Source organism: Stegostoma tigrinum, chromosome 44 (genome assembly GCF_030684315.1).
Source record: "Stegostoma tigrinum isolate sSteTig4 chromosome 44, sSteTig4.hap1, whole genome shotgun sequence".
Taxonomy (NCBI): domain Eukaryota; kingdom Metazoa; phylum Chordata; class Chondrichthyes; order Orectolobiformes; family Stegostomatidae; genus Stegostoma; species Stegostoma tigrinum.
In genome coordinates, this window is record NC_081397.1 from 1,302,924 (window position 1) to 1,319,840 (window position 16,917).

General features: G+C 44.6%; 1 protein-coding gene across 1 annotated transcript; it reads left to right on the forward strand.

Annotated features, from left to right (window-relative positions):
* The first annotated feature begins 135 nt into the window (after window positions 1-135).
* Window positions 136-3,878, forward strand: LOC132206889 (probable G-protein coupled receptor 139). Its single transcript, XM_059641995.1, has 2 exons — window positions 136-405; window positions 2,986-3,878. Exons 1-2 carry the CDS (start codon window positions 225-227, stop codon window positions 3,876-3,878), a joined length of 1,074 nt encoding a protein of 357 aa, XP_059497978.1. The 5' UTR covers window positions 136-224.
* The last annotated feature ends 13,039 nt before the right edge of the window (window positions 3,879-16,917 follow it).

Genomic DNA, 16,917 nt, shown 5'->3' on the forward strand with positions numbered 1-16,917 from the left:
TGAACGAAAGTTGTCTGTTTGATGTCTTTAATTGATGTCAGTCTCCATAGATTCAAACTGTGACCCTGGAGGGTTCCTCACTTCTATTAGAAGCAGGCATTTTCAATGTGTGATCCAGTAGAATCAGCAGGAACATCACTTCCAGCACGAGCAGCGATCAGGAACTCCAGATCGACCGATTGGGAGGGCAGAATCTGACAACAATTGGCTGTAATTTTCCAAGAATGGACCGGAACCTGATGGTGATTGACTGGAATGTTACAACAATGGACAGGGATTATTACTGGGATATGTTGTCTCTTTCTACTTTTTATTATATGTTTCCATTACCAATACAAATCCAATATATCGTTTCCATGATTGAATTTTTTTATTACCCCATCCTGGCAATCATTGGTGTTCCTGGTAAGACTGATTGCTCTTTTATTATTTTCGTAAAACAAGTTTACCTGCATTACTGTTCATATCATTTACTCAGCCTACTTTATGCATGTTACTGTTTCTGATGAAACTCTGCATCCCGTCATTCACTGTACACTGCATTAGAAAACTTGTTCATTCACTCTCCCCTTTTTTGTTTCTGATAGCGAACAATGTGTGACTCTGTTTAGATGCTCACCTCAGCTGGAAAGCATCATTCAGGACATTACTGTCAATGTTGTTTAAATATTGTGAACATTGAGGTAAATGCCGAGTGTTCCGGTCACAGTCCCTGTTCCCTTACTCAAACTCCATCCCATTGATGCGTAATATCGGGTTTGAAACAGACTGATCATAACTGTGTTGATCCCTTTGACCTTGAGCTGATTTCTGAATCTGTGTTCAGATCTTTTCAACTCCTATCTCCTTCTCCTTCAGAATACCATTCACCAGATCAACACATCTGCTTTTAAAACACTGCTGCATGGAACGCGTGCCACTTGTGCGTACCTAAACAGACTCCCCTCTGTTCTTTCCTTCATACTAGGTTTTACATCTGAAACTCCTGTCACTCGCCTTGTCCTTATAGCAATGTAGATACAGAGATATGAACTTTTGCAAGCACTACTTCCAGTCACACGCAGCATGACTTGGAATTTTTTTCCATGCTTGGCATCTTGTCGCGAGGTGGGTACTGAGCAAATCAGCACTATATTGCAACGTTCCTCATGTTGGGCTGCTATCCGGCCTCGGTTTATTGTACCTTGGCTGGTTATTTGAGTTGGGTTCAAAATATAATATAATTGAACATTTCAAATGATGTGGCGATCCTGACGAATATTTCAGCAACTAGTTGGCTGATCCGTTTTCATAGTGAGTTTTAGACACTCAATATTTTCCAGTGCCTGGGCTTCATCACCTGAGATTATCGAGTGCTGGTGTTATGAATCTCAGAAATAATGGAATGGAATTCGTTCGGGTATCATTCACTTCCCTGGGTGAGCCATGTGATGCTTCATATCGGAAAGGGGCTGACAGCATGTTTGGCACACAGCTTCAAAATTTGTTTTTAAAACGTCTACCGAATGCCTCTGTTATTCACTCCAAGATGATCATGTGTTCAGCATCAGGATAAGGTCCCTGTAATAGACATCTAACGTGGTTCCCAGAGCAGTTTGGCTCATTCTCTTGTTTGAAAGTTTTTGGAGCAGCTGTGGATAGTTTGCTGGAAATGGTGCTCTGAGCTGCTGCTGTTATTCAGGAAGAGTCAAGGACTGGATGTCCCAGTAGTGGAAACTGCAGTTTAAGTGTATCTAATTTATAACATGAATAGGAAATGGGACAAAGACCGGAGAGAGAGGGAGTCTCTGATAGCACAGGGTGGGTGCGTGGAAAGGAACCTGCACGACTCAAGAAGAGGGTTTTCCACGATGACCATGTCCTTCTTCTCAAAATGAGACAAGTTTGAGTTATGTGTATATCCAGCAGCAGTAAGAAAACGGATTCAGATCGGGAAACTGCTGTTTTCGCGGTTCCTAACTAATATATTTAGCCGGTGGACGTGCTTTCTTTGGTGGTTCGACTGATTCTGTACACCCCGGGGTTGTAAAATTGGAGATAGGCAGGGTCAATTCTTGTTCACATAACGTTTGAAACTTTTTTTTCACAAAAAGAGGGCTTGGAGGGCAGGCCCATGGTTCTCTGAAAGTGAGGATGCAGGTTGGTTCGTGAACCACGTGTTTGGTACGCTTTCCATTCTTGGCCTGTGAACTGAGTGTAGGAGTTGGGACATAATGTTGTGATTGTACAGGAGAGTCTCTCAGGCACTTTTGGAATATTGTGTTCAGTTCTTGTCTCCCTGTGACAGGAGGAATGATGTGAAACTTGAAAGGGTTCAGAAAATATTTCGAAGAATGTTGCCAGTGTTAGAGGGCTCTATTACATTGAAAGGAAAGATAGTCTGGGGCTATTTTCCATGTCAGGTTAGAGTTTGAGGGGTGTCATTATAGAGGTTCATATGATCATGAGGGTATGGATAGGTTGAATAGCCAAGGGCTTTTCCCCGGGTTGGGGGAGTCCATAACTAGAAGGCATGGGTTTAAGGTGAGACACATGAAGTATTTAAAACGGACCTAAGGGGCAAAGTTTTGACACAGAGGCTAGCTGATGTATGGAATGAGCATCCAGCTGAAGTAGTGAAGGCTGCTACAGTTACAACATTTAGAAGCCATTTGGATAAGGTTATGAATAGAAAGAGTGTAGAGGGATGTGGCCCAAATGATGGCAAATTGGACTCAGTGAATTTAGGCTATATGGTTGGTACTGATGACTTGGATCATGCTGAAGAGCTCGATGACTCTGTGGCAGCATGTTAACCCTGCGCAGATCATGGAACAATCAGTATCACAGCCAACACAGTGGTAGCTACATGTGTTGTTGTGAGATGGTCTCAAGTAATGATTTCAGGACAAAAATATTCAGCTTCCTGGCTCAGAAATGATGTTTGTTTGTCCTGGAAAATATACAGACATCTCACACTGTGTTTTTCTTTTTCTCTCTTTACAGCTAACATAATCGTAGTTCTCATTCTCTGCCGGGGCAAGTGTGGGCTCTCAAAGTGCATCACTCGTTACCTGGTAGCCATGGCCTTATCGGATCTCCTGGTCATTGTAACTGAGGTCATACTCCGCCGAATAAACAATTATACTTTCCAACTAAATGTCCTGAAACTCACTGCTGTATGTCGCCCTCTCTATGTCGTTATCCGTATTTCCATAGATTGTTCTGTCTGGTTTACTGTCTCTTTCACTTTTGATCGATTTGTTGCCATTTCCTGCCAGAAGCTGAAATCTAAATATTGTACTGAAAAAACTGTGACTGTGGTTCTAGCAACAATTACAGTTCTCTTGTGTTTGAAAAGCATTCCTATCTACTTTAGATATAAACCTCGATGGATAACTGACAATGTGGAATGGCGCTGTTCTAATACACAAAGCTACTTTAGAGATCCAAGGTGGGCTGCATTTAGAGTGTTTGAGAAGGTTTTAACACCACTATTGCCATTCATTTTAATTCTGTTGTGCAATACTCTAATAGTCAGATACATTTTGATGGCCAATCATGTCCGCAAGGGACTGAAGCAACAGAAAATGCATAAACATCACAATGACCAAGAGGTGCAGAGCAGGAGGAAGTCTATGGTATTACTTTTCACCATATCAGGCAACTTTATCCTCCTGTGGTTGGTTTACATCCTATATTTTTTCGATTTTGATGGTTACATAGTTGACCCTTTCGGTGTGCTTGAACAAGTTGCTTATATGCTGAGAAATTTAAGTTGCTGCACAAATTCTTTTATTTATGTGGCGACTCAGTCCAAGTTCAGACAGCAATTGAAGGCCGCAGTGAAATATACCCTAATACCAATTTATAAACTCCTGAATAAACAAAGCAACTGAGAACAGGCAAAAGACCCAGCGGCATAAACAAGATGTGAGTGCCGGATGATGATAAAGCACAGGCCAGCATGGGTTAAAGAAAATCTCCAACCAGCACTTCGTAATGAGCAAAAGGGGAGTACTGGAGGATCAGCAATATGACAGCACAATGCATCAACAACATCGAAGAGAAATGGATAATGTAGAAGTAGTGAGAATTGTACAACACAACGGGTGTGAATAGGATGAAACCTCACAGCAGACAACTTCCAGCACTGGTTAGATATTCTTCATGAGGAACAGTAGGACATGAGTAGTTGGAAACACAGTCCACAGAACAATAAGTCAGGTGTCAATTGGACTCGACCTATGACCGGGACATAGAGAATTAAGAGTCAGTTAAGCAACAGAACAATGAGGAAATGGTCATAGTGAGATGTTATTGGGATAACATCCCATTGATTTCTATATTTCTATGAATTAATGCCCTTTACCTGCCTACACATAGGTATGCAGACCCTGTCTTAAGCTTCCAGTCTGAATAAAATTAGAGTTAAAATATGCAAATCGTTATCTTCCTGCACAGGGGTATGTGGAATTTGTCTCAAATAAGGTTAAGTGAGGAGCATTTGTTCACGCCAGACACTCCGGCAACTTGAAATTACATTCTGTCAATTCAGCAACTTGCAATTGCCTCCTGTCATTAGCAGTCAGTTTGCGAACGATCAATACTATTTCCTGCTCTCTTTATGTTTTTTGATGTGATAATTGTTTTGTATCATGTCTTTGTCTGTTGTAGTAATTGTTTCATGTATCTTAACATTGTGAGATGTAAAATTGCTTGAAGTAGTATGCACCTGGTAAGGTACAAAAAGCGGGGACTGTCCGCTGCTCAGGGAGAATTACTTGCGAGACTCTGCATTATGTGCCGGGTTAAGTACAGTGGTTCTCCACAGCTTGTACTTGCTTTGTGATAAAGGATTTGTGTTTTTCTAAACAGATCAGTGTCTTGTTATTGCAGCAAGTCCGTGAGGGTCTCCGAAAATGAACTTAACATTTGGTGTTGCAAGCAGGGTTCCAAAATGTACAACAGTCTTACATGGAGGGCTGAATAAATGATCATTTGAGTATCAGTGGAGTGAGACGGATGGGCCCGCAAGGTACGATTCACGTTGGTCTCTCTCACTAACCTGCCACCTGTGTGACCCCTCATCACTGTGTGGCTCTGTACTGGTGGAACCCGGAGACAACTCACGGGCTTGAACACTGTTAAATCCTAACGCCTGGAGGTTCGACTCCCAGGTTAGTAAAGAAATCCGGGAGGTTAGAGTCCGCCTATGGAACTGGGAAAAGAAATCCGGGAGGTTAGAGTTCCCCTGTGGAACTGGGGAAAGAAATCTGGGAGATAAGAGTCCCCCGGTGGCCGGGGTTAGAGTCCCTGGTCAGGCAAATGGGGCGAAAAAATCCGGGAGGTTACAGTCCTCCAGTGGCCACGGTTAGATTCCCTGGGTCAGGTCACTGGGAAAAGGCAGGGGGTTAGTGTAACATTGGGAAGGTATAAGTGTTCAGACATAAGTAAGGAATAGTTACAGTGTCTATGTGTCTCAACCACCCTGCCTTAGACCGGTTGCGAAGTGGGGAAATCCCCCACGCGAAGGTCAGGAACCTGAGGTGGGTAGTGAGATGAAGGACACTGGTGCAGTATATAGAAAGAAATAAAAAGTGAAAGCGCTGGATGAGTCGGGTGTCGGAACCCCTTTACATCGGTTATGCCGGGATGACCCTGAAAATGAAGCACAGTACAGACGTCTGCCGGCATGCCTAAACAACAAAATGGGAAATGAGAATTGGCCATTATGGGAAACCTGGGATATAGATCCATGTAATACAGCAGGAGAGATACTGCAAAGTGTTAATGTCATTCTGGGTAAAGAGAGCTGAGAACCTGACTGAAAATCAAAACTGGCCAGTTGGGTGGAGAATGCACGTAGGAAAGGGATCAGTGCCTGTGATAACGAGGGGAAACCTAAAATTTGGGAGGTTTTAAAAACTGCAGTGTGAGGATCATGAGATGAATGAACGGGAAAGAGTTAAACAAGAAAGGCAGGAGAGAGAATAACGAGACAAAGAACGGGGACGAGAGCGGCAGGCCGTGTTGAAAGAAACCAAAAAAATTGGAGGTACCTCCTGACAAATCTGGCATGCCGATGTTGTCCAAATTAATGATACAATGAACAAGATGAGGAGTACTGGGGAAGGCACCCCTCTGCCCCATTGGGATAGCTACCCCCTCCACAACCCTGCCCATCCTTGGCCAAGCCACATCTGCAGGCACCCCAACACTGCCATCAGACCAAGCAATCACCCGTAGCCCTATCACCGCCACCGTACGCTGACCAAACCAAACCTCTTGTAGAATCTCCAAGCCCTTCAGTCATCAGCCAAGATGAAACTCCTGGCAAACCCGCGGCTTGTACAGACCCTATCTCCTGTTGTACTAGGCCTAAAACTAAACAGATGAACAGGAAACAGAATATAGAACAGACCATTAGTGGACAAGAGGAGGGTCGGCAGGATTCTGTTAAAACCCACAAAGAAAGCCCGGAAAAACTGTGTGCAGTTCACTCGACCCTCCAGCATCTGTTTAGTCTTCCCGAGCCATTCTACACGTAGCGAAGAGTATGACAGTCCCGATTCACAGGCAGAGGATAGTGAATCTGAGGACAGAGATTGGGAGAGACCCTCGAGTCGCCATCCCCTAAAGAAGGACCCCTGGAAGAAAAATCACTGACAATTTCCTAATTGCACGTCCATCACCCGAACTCAACACAAGGGGGGCAAAATACAACGCAAGTCTATACCCCTCGGAAGCCACAAGAGGTACGTTTAATTATGTCAAGGGCCCTGATCAAAATACGAACCCTGGAGATTTTATAGATTACACCCTGGGCACTATTCAAATGTATCAAACCACCCCCAGTAAAACAGTAAGTTTTTAGCCTGTGCTGCATCTATGCTGCGCTCTCCAGCCGTCAGGGTCAGTCCCAGGAACTTGACCTCCCACAATCCTATCTGGGATAATGGGAACTGCAGATGCTGGCGAATCCAAGATAATAAAGTGGGGATCTGATGAAGGGTCGAGGCTCGAAACATCAGCTTTTGTGCTCCTGAGATGCTGCTTGGCCTGCTGTGTTCATCCAGCTCCACACTCTGTTATCTTCAATCTTATCTGTCCCTTCTTCAGGTTTACCTTCAAACAGCTCTTGCACAGCAGTCAGAACAACTCACTAAGTAGGGGGCCATGTTCTTCACTGTTGTCTGCGAGCAACAGGATGTCGTCCACGTACTGTACAAGCCTGAGTGGCTTTTTGAAAACTTTTAAACAGGCTGCCTTACACTGGTGGAAAATGTTGGGGCTAGATAATCGGCAGAGCTGGGCTGAGAGATGGCAAAGAGAGATTAATGCAGGCAAGTGTGAGGTGATGCACTTTGGTAGGAGTAACCGGAAGGCAAAGTACTGGGCTAATGCTAAGATTCTTAGTAGTGTAGATGAGCAGAGATCTCAGTGTCCATGTGAACAGATCCTTGAAAGTTGCCACCCAGGTTGACAGGGCTGGTAAGAAAGCATACAGTGTTTCAGCTTTTATTACTAGAGGGATCGAGTTCCAGAACCAAGAAGTTATGGTGAAGTTGCACAAAACTCTGGTGCGGCCGCACTTGGAGTATTGTGTACAGTTCTGGTCACCACATTAGAAGAAGGATGTCGAACCTTTGGAAAGGGTGCAGAGGAGATTTACTAGGATGTTGCCTGGTATGGAGGGAAGGTCTTACGAGGAAAGGCTGAGGGATTGAGGCTGTTTTCATCAGAGAGAAGAAGGTTGAGAGGTGACTTAATTGAAACATATAAAATAATCAGAGGGTTAGATAGGGTGGATAGGGAGAGGCTTTTTCCTCGGATGGTGACGGCGAGCACGAGAGTGCACAGCATTAAATTGCGAGTGAAAGATATAGAACAGATGTCAGAGGTAGTTTCTTTACTCAGAGAGTAGTAAGTGAATGGAACGTTTTGCCTGCAACGGTCGTAGATTCACCAACTTTAGGTACATTTAAGTCGTCATTGGATAATCATATGGACGTACATGGAGTAGTGTAGGTTAGATGGGCTTGAGATCGGTATGACAGGTCCGCACAACATCGAGGGCCGCAGGGTCTGTACTGTGCTGTAATGTTCTATATTCTATGCACTATGTTATTATGGAAACACTGGGGCAGACAACTCCATGTGTACTGTTGTCCTTTAAAAGTAAATGTGAATTTGTACTGATCCTCCTGACAAACCAGGACAGACCAGAAACCATACGAGGTATCCAGCACTGTGAATTCCCCCCACCCAACGTATTAAGGCAGGAGAGAGCCTTTCCATCAATGGCACGCGCCATTGTTTTGAAATTCACAATCACTTTTCCAGGAAATTGATACTTCTTGAAACTGCCAGCTGCCAATTCTCCCACAGCTGTGGCACCGCTGCATCCTAGGGCCCATAATCCATTCATTCATCCATTCTAGTTCCGAGAAAGGGTCGCTGGACCTGAAACATTAACTCTCTTTTTGCCAAGAATTTCTGATTTTTGTGTGTGGTAAATTTGGTTAATTTTTTAGCATGTATAATTTGGTCAATCCATTGTATTTTTCTCCGAAAACCAGTGAAAGAAACCCTGGACCCATGATTTTCCTTCTTGTGCTAGGTCATAATTATTTGACAGAAATGGTGATTGCTGCTGTTTTTTTTAAAGAGCAACACTTATGTTGAATCTTTCAAACACCATTCTGGGTCTGTTCAAACAGTGTTTACATTATAATTCTTGAGTAGTTTTTGACTGATGGTGATGTAGAGACATCTCCAAAACATCCAATTCTTGCTTGGTAATTTTTAAACCAACTAGAGTTTTCTCCCCCCACCTCCCACACTGTCTCTAAGTTCAGGACACCATTGCAATGTCAGTGCCCATCCTGCCTCCCTGGTTCAGATTGGCAAATGGGATATTGTGGCACTGTGCAAATGAGACATGAGACAGAGCAGAGAATACTCCTGTGTATTAACCCTGTTGCCCTTCCTCCTAACTGATAGTAATCATAATGTGGAATAGGTATTGAAGCTGTCCTGCCCTGTCAGTGGATCTGCCTCACGACTACTAGCGTAATCGCTGCCATGCGTGAGCCCACACTCCTTGGTGCTCCCCTTAAGTCCACGAGGTGAGAAAGAGAATGTTCCTATTCTGAACCCAACCCCCGCCCCATCCCAATGTTTACTGCCTGTACGTGGACAGTCATGCTACTCTCATCTGCTGCTTCTGCAGACACCAGGGCGACTGTGAAGCCACGTGATTAAAGCCAGCCAAGCTGAACCCCCAGTACGTGCTGTAGCATTTTTACTGTGTTTGTCTGATTTGTCAGCTGATAAATTGATTACTTCCCTTTGCACCATACAGCTCCGTAAAGGCAGTGTTTGAATTGCAGGCATTCACTGACAGCCACCACCCCTCCAACCGTCCTGCTATTCCTCAATAGTGAATGTAAGACTGAGAACAGGAGTATGCTGTTCAGCCTTGCAAATGTGCTCTGCCATTCACTAGGATCATGGCTGATCTCATTGTGGTTTCAACCCCACATTCCTGTTACTTCCTCTTCTGTATGTGCCGCCATTCTTCAGAGATCAAGGACATAACTATTGCAGTCTACTACATAACTGACACACACACATACGTCATACTGAAACTGACAGGTTTACAATAGGCCCTTTAAAGTTGAATTATAACAACCGGTTGCCTACTACTCCACTCGCCTGGACACTGTAACTCAGGGATTACCCCTTGTTCCCAGATTCTCGCTGCGATTTATTCCTTATCTCTTCCGGCTCCACTATTAACCCGGCCACATTTCTGAGCCAACCCCCACATGACTGCCTGTTAAGGAAACAATTTCTAACTTCACCCCACCCGGACCTTACTGGTACCCCACTCCCTTCTCCAGACCCAGTGTGGATTTTTAACTGCCTCAGGTTCACCCATCCAGAATTCCCTGTATGTTAAAAACCTTCTCCAGGCAATCCTCCTCCCTAAACAATTGGCTATTATCAAATGTGTTGCCCATGCCTCTGTTGATCCTGTAGTTACTCGGGGCAATGTTGGGGCTGATCGGGCTGCTAAACAGGCTGCTGCAGACCAAATTTTTATTATACCCTCTATGAACAAGCAGGTGGTAAATCACACGCCTTCAGACAAGGCGAGCATGCCAGATATCACCACTGTTCGGCACTTACAGGGGGACGCCCCTGCATCTGAAAAGAATAGATGGAAGGCGCATGGATGTTTGCATTCTGCGTCCTCAGGCCATTGTGTTACCCCAGTCGGCCAAGTGTGTGTATCTGATACTTTATTACCAATGCTTGTTGACTGTCTGCATTCTGACACCGACCTTGGCAAGAAGAGAATGAGTGGTATTGTGGCCCGAACCTGGTGGCACTCCAGACTGACTGAGGCAGCCCAGTCTCGTATCGCATCATGTCTCACATGCCAGCAAAACAATGTGGGTCAGGGGGTGAGATGCTCACCAGGAAAAACACCCTTGCCGGGTGGACCATTTGAATGCATTCAGCTGGATTTTATTGAACTGCCACGCGTAAACTGTGACAAATATTGTCTTTGTCATTGTAGATGTATTCATAGGTGAATAGAGGCTTTCCCAACAACAAACAACAAAGCCTCAACAGTAGTAAAACTGTTATTAACCGAAATAATACCAAGGTTTGGAGTACCGCAACAAAATAGTTTGGACAACGGCCCTCACTTTGTGGAGAAAATTAATAAGGAACTGGGTCATACATTACGCATCCAACAACAATTCCACTGTGCCTACCACCCTCGGGCAGCAGGGATAGTAGAGAGAGCTAATGGAACACTTAAAACTAAACTAACCAAGTTGATATCAGAAGCTGGCCTTAATTGGTTAAAGGTTTTGCCACTAGCCTTGTATCACATGCGAATAACACCCCATTCTACTACTCAGCTCTCAGCAGCAGAAATAGTCTATAGCTGACCCAGCAGAACACCATGGGATGCCAATACTAGCCCACCCACCCAAATTGACCTAACTGTGATGGGAGAAGAAATGCAAAGGTACTTCCGACAACTAACATCATCTTTAAAGTTTCTCCATTTGCAGGTGAAGTGCACCTTCGGACCACCTCCGCAGACACTGGAACAAGACCTCGAAATTCAGGATCGATTTTCGTGGCTGCAGATTGGAGATTTTGTACTTGTCCGGGACTGGGGTCGCCCCAAGCTTGGGCCAAGTTGGAAAAGACTGTACGAAGTGCTTCTTCAGACTCCAACAGCTCTTAAAGCTAAAGGACAGAATCGCTGGATCTACTTAAGTGACTGTAAACGATGGATTTCCTCATCAGCGTGCAGTGAACCGTTGGACTGAGTGTTATTCTGCCTATGCACGGCCAGCAGGACAATCTGTTTTATAGGACACACATCCAGCTGCATGGGAATCCGACAGCATGTTACCCACTGGCACGGTCCGTAGAAGCGTTATTTGTGGCGACACCTGCCTGGAACCCTAGTCAGATTTATGAAATAGAGTATTCCAGTAAGCCTTGCTGCAGGGAGGGGGAACTTGGACGAGGGGTGTGCAGGGTACATGTGTGAAACTGGTAGTTAATGGCTGCTCTGGTTGTAGGGACACTAGGCCTGGACATGGGAAGAAAGGGGAGAACTGTACAGGTCCCAACAGCTATCCGCTTTGCTTTAATGGAGCTGGGACTTGCTGTGTGCCTGCTCTAGTCACTGATCACCCCTAAAATGTTTCCTGGCCCCATCGGTGCATAAAGAGAAATTGCACCACTCGAGGCGGATTGTTGAACTGTCCCTGCTGAGAATCTAAGCCAATAACCGTGACCCTGGGAACACAGTGGAGCTGTGGGGATTGCCATGGCACTCATGTAAAAACAGACAATGGGTCATTTCCATTTAACTCTTCAAATTTCCATCCAGATAAGGGTCAGCCCTCCTGGCAGAGCTATCAAAAAATACGGGAGTCTGTTACCTGCTACCGGACTAAAAAATGGGATTAGTTTTCCTCCTGAACGGGACCTTCACTACTGCCACTCCACCTCTGCTGGTGCTGTTGGCTGTTGGGACCATTGGGGCCCTCATGGTCCCTTGTCCAAAACAAGCACAAACTCAATGGTGAATTGTCACATGCTTCCTGAGCCGGGCGTTTTGCACTCCATGGCAGAACGCAGTTGCCCCGGGCTCTTCCTTAGGACACGGCTTCCTGGGAACTGTCGGCTTGGGACGCTCCCCTTGGGTGGTGGCCACAAAAGAAAATTCGAAATTACCTTGTATGTGGACTCACCACACTGGGAAACAGCACAATGACGGCATTGGAGGCGATCAACCAAGAATTGGCTGAACTTTGGCTCTACGCTCAGCAAACCCGGTATGCAGTGGACTATCAGCTGGCTCCGCAAGGAGGAGTATGCACTATTATAGGGGACAAGTGCATTACCCACGTCACCAACGAGTCCTATAACATTACCCAGGCTATTCAAGCCATACAGGGGCAGTTGGAACAGTACAGTGAGGGACCCCGGCCTGGGGAGGGTTTGTTGGAATGGCTTATGGGTGGTTCTTGGAGCTCATATTTGCTGCATGGATTAGTTGTTCTAGTGGTTGTCATAGCTGTCTGCTGTACATTTATGGCATGCCTGAACCCATGCTGCAGATTTGTGTTTGATAGGCTGGCAGCTCCCTTCTCGGCCCCGTTATAGGTTATCATGGAATGATAACAGGAGGCAATGAGTTGCTAATGTGATAACCTCCCATTGATTTATATACATCTAGAAATTAAAGTTTTTATCTGCTTTTGATTTCGATACAGAGACTTAAATTTATAGAAGTAAACTCTTATCTACCTACACATAGGTATGCATGCACTGCCCTGAAGCTTCCTGCCCAGCTAGGAATTCAGTGTGAAGCTTTTGTAAGTCCTTGTCTTCTCACACGTTGGTATGCAGACACTGTCTTAAGCTTCCTGACTGAATTAAAATTAAAATCAAACTGTTTCAAATAGGGTTAGGTGGGGAAAATGTGTAAAGGTGTGAAACCTCTAAAGCATGTAACTTCTGTCGCTGACAAAGTGGCCAGGGCACGGACTTTGTTCTAGCCAGACAAACTGGCAACTTGAAATCAGAATCTGTCCCGGACAACAACTCGAAATCACCTCCTGCAATTAGCAGCTACTTCACTTCGGTTTTTGATGGAATAATTGTTTGGCATCCTGTTTTTGTCTGTTGTAGTAATTGTTTTATGTATCATGCCATTGTAAATTGTGAAATCTTTTTATGTATCATGTCTTTTGTAAAGTATAAAAAGCGGGGACTGTCCGCTGCTCGGGGAGAATTACTTGCGAGACTCTGCACTCTGTGCCGGGTTGAGTACAGTGATTCTCCACAGCTTGTACTTGCTTGGTAATAAAAGGATTTGTGTTTTTCTAAACAGGTCAGTGTCTTGATATTGCAGCAAGTCCGTGAGGGCCTCCGAAAACGAACCTGGTAGTACGGTGGCAGAATAGTTAGCATCACAGCACCAGGAACCTGGGTTCGTGTTCCACCCATGGGTGACTGTCTGTGTGGAGCTTGTACATTCTCCCATGTCTACGTGGGTTTCCTCTGGGTGCTCCGATTTCCTCCTACAGTCCAAAGATCTTTGGCTTGGTGGATTGGCCATGATAAATTGTCTTTCAGTGTTCAGGGCTGCCTAGATTAGATCGGCTATAAGGGGATGGGTCAGGGTTCGATGCTTTGGGGGACTATATTGGGGAATATTGCAGTGATTAATTCAACTCCTGCCTCCTGAAAACCATCTGCAAGACACAAGTCAGGTGTGTAATGGAATGGTCTCCACTTTCCTGGAGAGGTTCAGATCCAAAAACACTGAAGAAGCTTGACACCATCGAGGACAAAGCAACCCACTTCATTGGCACTCGGTCCACAAGTACCCACTCCCTCCACCACCAACGCTCAGCAGCAGCAGTGTGTACTCTCTACAAGATGCACGGCATAAATTCGCCAAAGCTCCACAGATCGGCCCTTCCAAATGCATGACCACTTCCATCAAGAAGGATAAGGGCAGCCGATAATGGAGAATACTGCCACCTTCAGTTTCACCTCCAAGCCACTCACCATCTTGACTTGGAAATATATTTCAGTCCCTTCACTGTCGCTGGGCCACAGTCCTAGAATTCTCTCCGTAACAGCATTGTCAGTCAACCCACAGCAGGTAGACTGCAGCAGGTCAAGAAGGCAGCTCACCACCACATTCTCAAGGGAAACTCGAGACAAGCAATAAATGCAGGCCAGCCAGCTATTCCCACATCTCACAAATGAATAAGAAAACAACACTGATGCAAAACAGCATTAAAAAAAATTGCTTTTGATTGTTTCAATATTTGAAAATTTAATTCAAATAACCTCGATTTGACCTGGAATACTTCTCAGCCTCCATGTGAGGACTAGCACTCTTCCAAATGACTATGACAATGATGAACCTGTGTCTCCAGATGAACTTGGAATTAATGCACTGAATGAATTCACACGAGTACAGAACTTTTGATGTGGTGACTATTTCTAGCAATTTGCCTCCGATACTTTCACACTGCTAGATATTACAAACACCATTAATAACAATGCAGGTCTCGGCAGATCTTTAAACATTCAGATACTCTGCAGGACTGCAAATACTCAAACGCTGGCTGGGTGACCCTGCAAAACCTGCCAATACCTACATGTCACAAAATAACTACAGATAATCAGCTGCATATCTCCCATGCCAACGAGAAACTTGTACTAACTGGGTGACAGCCTATAAATAACGGAGGAGCAGTTTTACTGTAGAGACATTCCCTGAAGCCTGTAAGAACTGACACACATCCACGCTGCCTGATAAATATTGAAGCATCACAGGCGCTCTGCAGCAATGGGCATGTTCTTGTCTGATACCCGTCAATGCTGATCCGAGCGCACTTGAATGTTTTGGCACATTCATTTTTTTGTAAATGTTTCACATCCACAGGGTTGTTTGCAAAAAGATACCTGCAGACGAATAGGGCAGTTTGTAAATACTGTTGTATTTCGGCTTATAGGAAATTTAAAACTGATGCATGTATTTGGTCACTCCTACATGCAGATTGGCCGTGTGTCTGTGCTTGAATGCACAATCTTGCCAGTGAAGTTGCTCTATACACAGACAAATTGTTCACAGCACAGCTCTCAGTTCTTATCTGTCTTTGGCCAGTGTAACGAAAATTACACTGAACCCTAAAAAATTCTCTACGTAATGATAAAATCCTGGTCTTACATGCAGATATGGTCACACAATTTGTTGGCCAGTGTAACAGGCTGTCAAGGCTGCAGTCCTTGTATGCAAATGAAGAGCGTTCTAAGTATGAACAGGAATAGGTCTGGAATATTGTGTGCCGTTCTGGAGTACACGTTTTGGGAGACATCTGACTGCTCTCGAAAGGGTGCACATAAGATACTCAAGGATATTGCCTGAACTTCAATGTTTGGGTCTGTAGTTCGTTTTCCTCAGGACAAAGGAAATTGACAGGAGGCAGAACTAAATGTATCGAGTTATGAGGGACACAGATTTGGAGAAGGTTTGAGCGTTGCTTTTCTCACCCACAGGCGAGTGAGGAATCTGGAATTCATTCTCTGTTCAGGTGGTAGATGCAGAAAGCCTCACAATATTTCAGAACTGTCTGGATATACATTTGCAATACCAAGGCATTCGGCACTGTGTGCTTAATGCTGCAAAGTAAGATTAGAATGTTTTGGTAAATGTTTCTGAATGGCACAGATATGTTAGGCTGAAGGGCCTTTTGCCTGAACTGTTGAAGGCCATGACTCTGTGGTTGACACTCTAACTCCGTGGCAGCTTCATCGAGAAACTGACATTGGTTCGAGCCGCCACAACATATGATCAACTCAGTTAACCTTATTCCCTCATTCAAAGCGACCTGCTTTGTTCAGACTACCTGACAAAGTGAAATATGTTCTCTAACAACCCATGGCCCCTTCCGCTCCCAAACCTTTACCAAATTTCCATGCTTACAGACACATCGCAGATCCTGCAATGCATGCCAGACCCTCCATTCAAAATAGTGACTGACTGATTCAGGTGACAGGGCTGCGATAGTTTGAGACACTGTATTTCGTTGATGGGGGTTATTTTTATGATGGACAATGTAATTTTAACCGAATATTCTTTTGAGTGGCTGGAATGTTTCAGGGCAATAGTTTGTTGGAGGTTTGGATTATTTTGTGGACGTTTCCTTGTTTAGGTCATGTTAGAATCCCGACTGTGTAAAAACAAGCCCTTCAGTCAACAAGTCACACTGGCCCTCAGAGCATTCTACCCAGACCCATCCCACTATCGCCAATCTAATCTAGGCATCCCTGAACACTACGGGACAATTTAGCATGGCCAATCTACCTAGTCTGTGTATCTTTGGTCTGTGGGAGGAAAACGGAGCACCGGAGGAAACCCATTTAGACATCGCAAAATGTACAAACTCCACACAAGACAGTCTCCCAAGAGTGTAATACAAAACCAGGTCCCTGGTGCTGTGAGGTAACAGTGCTAACTATTCTGCCACTGTACCACCCCCAAGGAGTTTGCACTGGTTTCAGGTAATGCAATACTTTCACGATTTGACGGTTTTGATAACCGTTTAACAATTTTCTTCCTGAAATATTTAACAAATGCACACAGACAAAAAGGCAAACAATCCCATTATACATCAGCACATGGTCACATGCAGAAATCAATGGTGAGTGTAGGATTTTGGGTTTCACAAAGTTTAATTTGAAAACTAAATGATGAAATTTTCCCAGTGAAACTCTGGTCCATTACAAGTTCAGATGACAAAGGTTTAGCCTGTATGGAAGCTGCACATTCTTCAGAAAACAGAGACAGGATGGAATTATTGCTGT